The sequence below is a fragment of the Merops nubicus genome, unplaced genomic scaffold, assembly GCF_000691845.1.
Source record: "Merops nubicus isolate BGI_N331 unplaced genomic scaffold, ASM69184v1 scaffold6325, whole genome shotgun sequence".
NCBI lineage: Eukaryota > Metazoa > Chordata > Aves > Coraciiformes > Meropidae > Merops > Merops nubicus.
Window position 1 is genome coordinate 265 of NW_008610161.1, and position 6863 is coordinate 7127.

Sequence of the window (6863 nt, forward strand, 5' to 3'; positions counted from 1 at the left end):
AGCCTTCAAGAAGCTCAAGTGAGTGGCTAAAAAGTAACATAACATTTATATGGAACTTAAAGGTCAGCATTTACGGTTTGGTACTGCGGTTATACTTCAGAGGACCCCCTCGCCCCTTTACTAGGCATAGCAGAGAGCATTTAAAGGCTGCCACCCAAAGCAAAAAAGAAAGGTGCTTGTAACAGATAAAAGTGCAAAAGGGCTTTAGAGGTGAGCCACTGAAAGGCTGCTGTTACCATCAGTTGCATAGTGCCATCTCCTTGACATGATGGTAAAAAGGAGAAACAGACCTTTAAACTGAAGGCCCTGCACCTCTAAACTGAAGCACCTGCAGCAGCGGCACATTGTTGTGGTGTGTTCTTAGTGTCAGTATCTGTGCACAGTGGTAATAGGGGAGAAAGCTGTACAGAGTTGCGGTGTTGGCAGTCCTGCTGTGAAGTTGATGAGCCTGGGAATTGAATTCCCAGCACTTCCTTTCTTGCTTATTTTTTAAAAGTCTAAATTATTCTACCCATCTCTCCACTTCTCCATCACTTCTGTTCATTTTGGGTAGGTATAAAGCCTTTTTATGACCAGAATATCTGAGTCCGTCCTGTTATTTAAAAGACGATTGACTGCTGTCAAAACTGTCCCTGCCTGGACACCAAGAATTAAGCTGCCAGTTCCCCTCTTTTCTAGAGAGTGACTGGGAGAATGTTGTGGAAGAGATCTGGGCTTTCAGGTGTGTCTCCCAAGTGGCTATGCGTGTGATCAGTAATGGTTCTTGATTATGGCAATGAGTTTCATGGTCTCAATTGCCAAATTATACGTTTTGTTCAGTCTTTGTGGGCATTTTTCCTACAGTTAAATTTAAAAATTCCTTTTATGGAGGTGGCTGGGAATTTATATGCTAAACTAACAGCTTTACAGGACCTCACTCATCTTGGTTTTGTAGAGTTGAGGACACAACATTTTTCAGCAGTACTCGTTACGTTTTAGGACAAAACTCTCTGTGTAATGACCAGGATCTCTATCAGCACTCTCACCTCTTTCATCACTGGCTGCTTCTGAAGATTTATTCAGTGGCAAAGCTAGAGAGAAAGATGTGTGACAGACTAAGCAGAAGCCCCTTTCCCTCTGTACTCTCTTCTGTGTCAAATGCAGTGCTCAACTCTCAAGAAAGATCTACAGTATCTTTTTGGTATCAAACCCTGTGATTCTGTGGATTAATGTTGTTAGTTGTCAGCACATCATGTTTCACCTCCCTAAATGTGCTTTATGCTTGACAGACAGGCTAAAAACAAGTGTTTGACATTACCATGCACTGTGTAGAGAACTGGGCATTCTGGATTTATTTTGGGTGGAAAAAAAAAAAACATTTCTTTTTGTAATGTCATGTTTTATGGTCAGATTTTCAGACTTTTATGCTTGCAGCATGTGACAAGATACTTGAGTATTTAAGGTCAATGAAGAGAATACTTTAAGAATCACTAACCTAAAGGACTTGGTAAAGGCTTGGGTTTACATGTCCCTTGGTAGTGCTGTGGTCCTGTGCCATAGGGAGGGGAAAGGGGATGACTTGAGATCTTTTCCATTTTCTGTTCAGATTTGAAGTTCTTAATTATTAGTATTTATTTATATAGTGCTGTAAATGTTGACAGTGTTGTTACAGGCACTATTTAAAACAGGCTGAAGGGCTTCATGTTGATCTTGTTCTTAACTGGATATTAGACAGAGAAGTCAGAGGAGGAGATAGTTAAGAGGGAGAGTTTTCTGAAAGGAATTGACGAGTGTATGTTGGTGTATGTGTCACAGGCAAAGATAAAGCAGTAGCAGCTGTGGGATACCAAAGGATCTACCCTAATAGTAGCATGAAGTTTGTACATTTCTGACAATTTTTTTTTTTAGTGGTGCTTGTTGGACACATTCATTGCTGTGGTAGACTCGCAGTGCTGGACTGTGAATTGGAGGCTAGTTGCACCAATGTGTAGGAGTGTGATGGAAAGGAGAGAGATTCAAGGAGAAGCAGAAGCTGAAAGTGTCTTTGCTGCACTTGAAGCAGTGCATCTGTTTCTTCTCAGATGCCTTATACTGAAAATGGAATCTTTCTCTCCCTGTCCAAAGTGAATTCTAGAATAAACTGCTCACCTTGAGTATATGGACCTCTGTCATTCCCAGCCCTGAATCATAACATTTTGAGATAGGTACCTCTAAGGGTATATAGTCATTATGAACTGCTGATACATTTCATTTTTTAAATAAAAATAATGAGCATTTTAAAATTTTGCATTTAGAAAAACGTAGACATTTTTTTTAAAGGAAAAATCATCAGTTAATGTTGGGAATTTTCATAATATGTAACAAGTTTCTCAGCTTATTATTTACCAGTGTGCTGAAGTTTTTGGCCTGGGATTTTTTTTGAGTGTCATTATCCCAAGAGAAACCTTTGGGTCTATTCAGACCTTCTCAAATTTGTCGATCACTGAAATTTGACAACTTAGTGCCTGGATCTCTGCATAGTGAATTTAAGCTTTTGACTACATATTTGCTTTTCTTTGCTATTTTTCTTGGATGTCCTTAAAGTCAGTCACAGATGCCCATTGAACAAGAGCCACGGTCAGTTTCCAGAGCCCTGGCATGTGCTCTCAAGCACTGCCTGGAAGCCTTGCTGTGTCTTACCATCCATGCACACTGAAGCCTTGAAATCCTTGTGACCATTCTGTGGTACCTTGATAAATGATTGCCACTCTTTCAAATGAATGGTGCTTTTTCTTTCTCTCTCTCTCTCTCTCTCTCTTTTTTTTTTTTCCTTCCCTTCCTTTCTTCCTTCTACACCTTCATTCAGATCCTGTGAATTTGCAGCTTTTGCCATGCAGGAAAGCTTCCTCTGGCAAAAAAATCTTATCCCAGTCCTTAACTACAGAGCTTGACATGACTGGGAGGTTACAGATGCATTGTGAGTTCTGAGGTCTTTTGGTCTGATGCTTGCCGTCAGATATATCTGACATTCTCAGATAGGGCCTTCTAGTCTTGAAAGCCTGGCAAAGCACCTGTGGTTTCCCACTGAGAGTGGGAATAGGGAGAACCTGTAACAAATGCCCATCACCTAATGTTGGGTTAGATGAATAGGTGAATAGAAGCCCCAGCCATTTTTGTTCTCACGTGTAGCTCTTGGCAGAAGGTGCTGAAGGGTGCTGCTGTACTGAATTATAACTGCCCATGAAGGTGTCTCTTCCTGCAGCACTGAGAACTAGAAACATCTTGCAGTAGTGGCAGCTGCTGAGAGACAAGTTTCTGAGAAGAACCACTCTCATGGCTCTCAGAGTGCTGACAAGGGACAGGAGTTAGTGTAATCTGGCTACCTGGGCAGTTGCCTCTTTTCCAGTCTGTGGGTTACTCATGCTGGAAACTTTAATGGATTCCCTCTCTTTGGAAAGGCAACATGCAGCTAATCCATCATTCTGTGTTTTAAGAAACACTTTTGTGGGAACATGTACTCCGATGGAGAGCAGTGCTGTTCAAAGAGATGTATTTTGTTTTCTTGTCCAGTTGAGGCTTGCATTTTGTCTATTCATAACATAATTATGCAGGTTGTATTGGTCCATCACAGCCAGGAGAGAACAGAACACACAGTGTTCAGATGCATCCACATCCTCTTCAAACACAAGTGGTGTAGAGTCTTTTAAACTTCAGCTGATGCTCTGGGTTAAACTCGAGTATGGAGGAAAGCTTCAAATCTATCAAAAACTTACTGTGAGAAGCTAAGAAGCAAGATGAAGACTTTGAAAACTGTGATAAGTTGATACTGTGCTGAGATTTATTGATCCACCTCACAGTAGTATGTGAGTGTTTCTGACATTCTATTCATGGTCTGTTCTAACCACCAGTGACTTGGAGACAGAAGGTTGGTTCTCTCCTGTCTCTTGTATTAGCCCAGAGGGCTACCCTGCACATTTAGATTAACACTCCTTCATTAAAATCTTGACTTAGTTACTGTTTATGTCATGTATGAAAAAATGTATAGAAATATTAGTATTATGTAAATTAGAGGCTTCTGTAAATAATCAAAACTGTTTTCCCTCCACAGCTATTTGGACATCGGAGAAACAAAGAGGAAACCTGCTGAAGTCAATAACGAGGTATGTCTGAAATAGTTAAGAAGTAAACCTGCAGTTGATCTTAGTGCCATGCCTTCGTTTATGCCTGCTTTAACATATATTTATTATATTTAATAATACAAATATCTGCCATTCTCAACGTAGTACTTCAGTGGTTATTACTCTGATGCACTGATTGTCTTCTGCTCAGCTTTCCAAATTGCCACATCCAGTTAAAAGCTTTCAGTAAAGGAAATCTCCTGTTGTCTTAATTGGATCTGGTCATAAATGTAAGGGAGTTGTTTTTTTTTCATGCAGAGGATGGTGGGAATGAGAATTTTCAGAGTTTTAGACCAGCAAATTTTCTTCAAAACTTGGTATTTTTTCTGGAGAAGGGACATCTTTGTTTGAAAAAAATTGCACTTAGTTGAAATGCTTTTCCCAATCATTGCCAGTGTCAGTTGTAAACTTCTAATTAGTTCTAACCTGTAATTCCCCAGGCTCACCTGTTTCTCTTGAGCAGTGCTACACTATAGCCTGAGGAGATAACAGGCTTCAACAAACACTGTATGTGAATTTTTGTGACATGTGTGACTCTGCGTTATTTTTACTGTTTCATTGCTTATGGAGATAGTAATGATTCCCAAAAGACATTTCAGTTGCAGCTTTTGCCTCACAAGAAACATCAGCTCACTTGTCTTTCCATTTCTTTTGCCTAGTGTTCTCATGCCACATTTCCAGCAACAATGATTTGTATAGCAGATGTCTTCAAAGAGTAGGACACTTTGTACTAGAAGACTTTGAGATTGAGGCCTCAGTGCCCTAATGACATTTACTGTGATACTCAGATACTTCTTATTCAGAGGCTATGAAGTATGACACCTGCATTTTATAATTGATCATAACTTTACAACCCCTTTTGTTGTTTGTTTGTTTTTCATGTGGGCACAACCAACAGGAAGATGAAATCTTCATCTTTTACAAGTACCATATAAATTTACTCTGAGTTAGATTTTTCCCCTAGTTTGCTTATTTATCAATTGGCCAGGACATTTTAGACATAGTTTTGTTAGTTTTGTGTAGCCTTTCCTATATCCCTGTGGTTTGGGTCTTTTTTACAAAGGAAAGAGAACACTTTTTAAACACTCATGAGGCAGCAGGGCTATACTGCAGTGCTAATGTGTATATAAACCTGAGCAACACAGCTTCACGTATGCACTAAACATTCCCATGTCTTTTACTCATAAATTCCACTCCAGCATTTTCTTATTCCAGTCCTGAGCCTCTTCTAATCAAATTTTGTGACTCTTGCTGAAATGAGGTACTCGCAGGGTGCACAGGCAGAGAACCAAGTAATTAATCTTGCTTTTAATTGTGATCTGAGTAAGACATTATAATTTTGAGAAGGAGGTAACGTTTATACAGTAGCAGTATTGCACTGACCTGAACCTTTAACACATAAAACATAGTTCTGAACCAAAAATCCTACATTTGAATAGGGATATCTCTGAAAATACAGTGCTTTGCCTTCACCATTATGTGTGACTCCCATTAATAGTGTGCAGTGTGACTAATTCCACGTGCCCTTTGCTGAGAAGTTCTCTTCATGGACAACTTCACCAGATCTCCTGATACTACCAGTTATCAGGACAACTACAGACTTACTACTTTAAGGCTAGTTTTAAGGCTGATTATTTTGCTGCAGACCCTTAGAAAATTCTTGATTTGATAGAAATTCTGTGCAGTTGGAGGAGTAGTTGTAGAAGTTCTGTTTGTTTTGTTTTGTTTTTTTTTTTAGTTATAGTTGCCTATAAGTTGCAAATTACAGTTGCTTTGGTAAGAGAGGCTTCTATTGTTTCTTCTGGAATCAGAGCCCATTGTATATTATCTTAACAATTTCAGCCATCTCTCAGGTCTTTGAACTAAACCAGTATAAAACATCCATTATCTCAGCTTGTTTTCTTCCTATTTGACTTGTGTTTGCAATCTCTGCAGTCTCTGTGGAGAGCTTCACTCCCTCTGTTGTGTTTAACTTTATGTGATTGATGTATTTGGGGAGAGGAGACATAAAAATTAGATGAGACCTAGCAATAGTCTACAGATTTTTTTCTGGACTTATGAATAACACAATTGGTTTTATGCCCTAATCGTTTAGTCCTAGGAATGAATTTTCAGGAGGCAAGTAACAAAATTTTTAATGCCTAAATATATTTATGTAAAAAGTATGTGAGGAAGCAAGTTCTTGTTCTACTATTTTTTACTTTACTCAGAAATCAAAAACCAAGATGTGTTTTAGACCAGGAGGGTCAACAGTATTCTCCTGGATTCTGCCAAATTTGCATCAGCAAACAAAAAAATCATGTTTTTCTATGGAGCCTTGTAGCAGTCTTTTATGCTAGCCCACAAAGGTATTTTGCTTCTTAAGGTATTATTTTAGATTGAATTTTAGGAATAAAATCCTCCCTGTTTTTTTTCATTAGAAAAAAAAAAAAAAATCAATGTATGTGTGAATGACAACATTGGTAAAGAAAGAAATTTTTGCTCAGTCCTGCAAGCACAGTAAGGTGTGATTTGTGAATTGTCTTAATGGCTTCAGTAGGAAGGTTACCAAGGAGTTATGTGTGTACAGAGAAACTGGTGGGTCAGGTCTGAGTTTCTAGTGTTCTGGTGGGCTGGGGAGGGGGCAGGAGGGAAGAAATGAGTACAATTGTTTGGTTGATTATTTGGCTCACTCCAGCTAACATTAGGGTGTGTTTCAGCCTGATCTTTGTCAGGGCAATTCCTGCT

General features: G+C 39.1%; 1 protein-coding gene across 1 annotated transcript in view; it reads left to right on the plus strand.

Annotated features, from left to right (window-relative positions):
* The window catches only part of LOC103773433 (doublecortin domain-containing protein 2-like), a gene marked incomplete at its 5' end in the record, with an annotated part of 56996 nt that overhangs the window by 261 nt on the left and 49872 nt on the right, over positions 1 to 6863 (plus strand). The window contains 2 exon segments of the mRNA XM_008940801.1: positions 1 to 18; positions 4067 to 4118. The exon segment at positions 1 to 18 is cut by the window's left edge and continues 23 nt beyond it. Coding sequence (XP_008939049.1) covers positions 1 to 18; positions 4067 to 4118 — 70 coding nt within the window.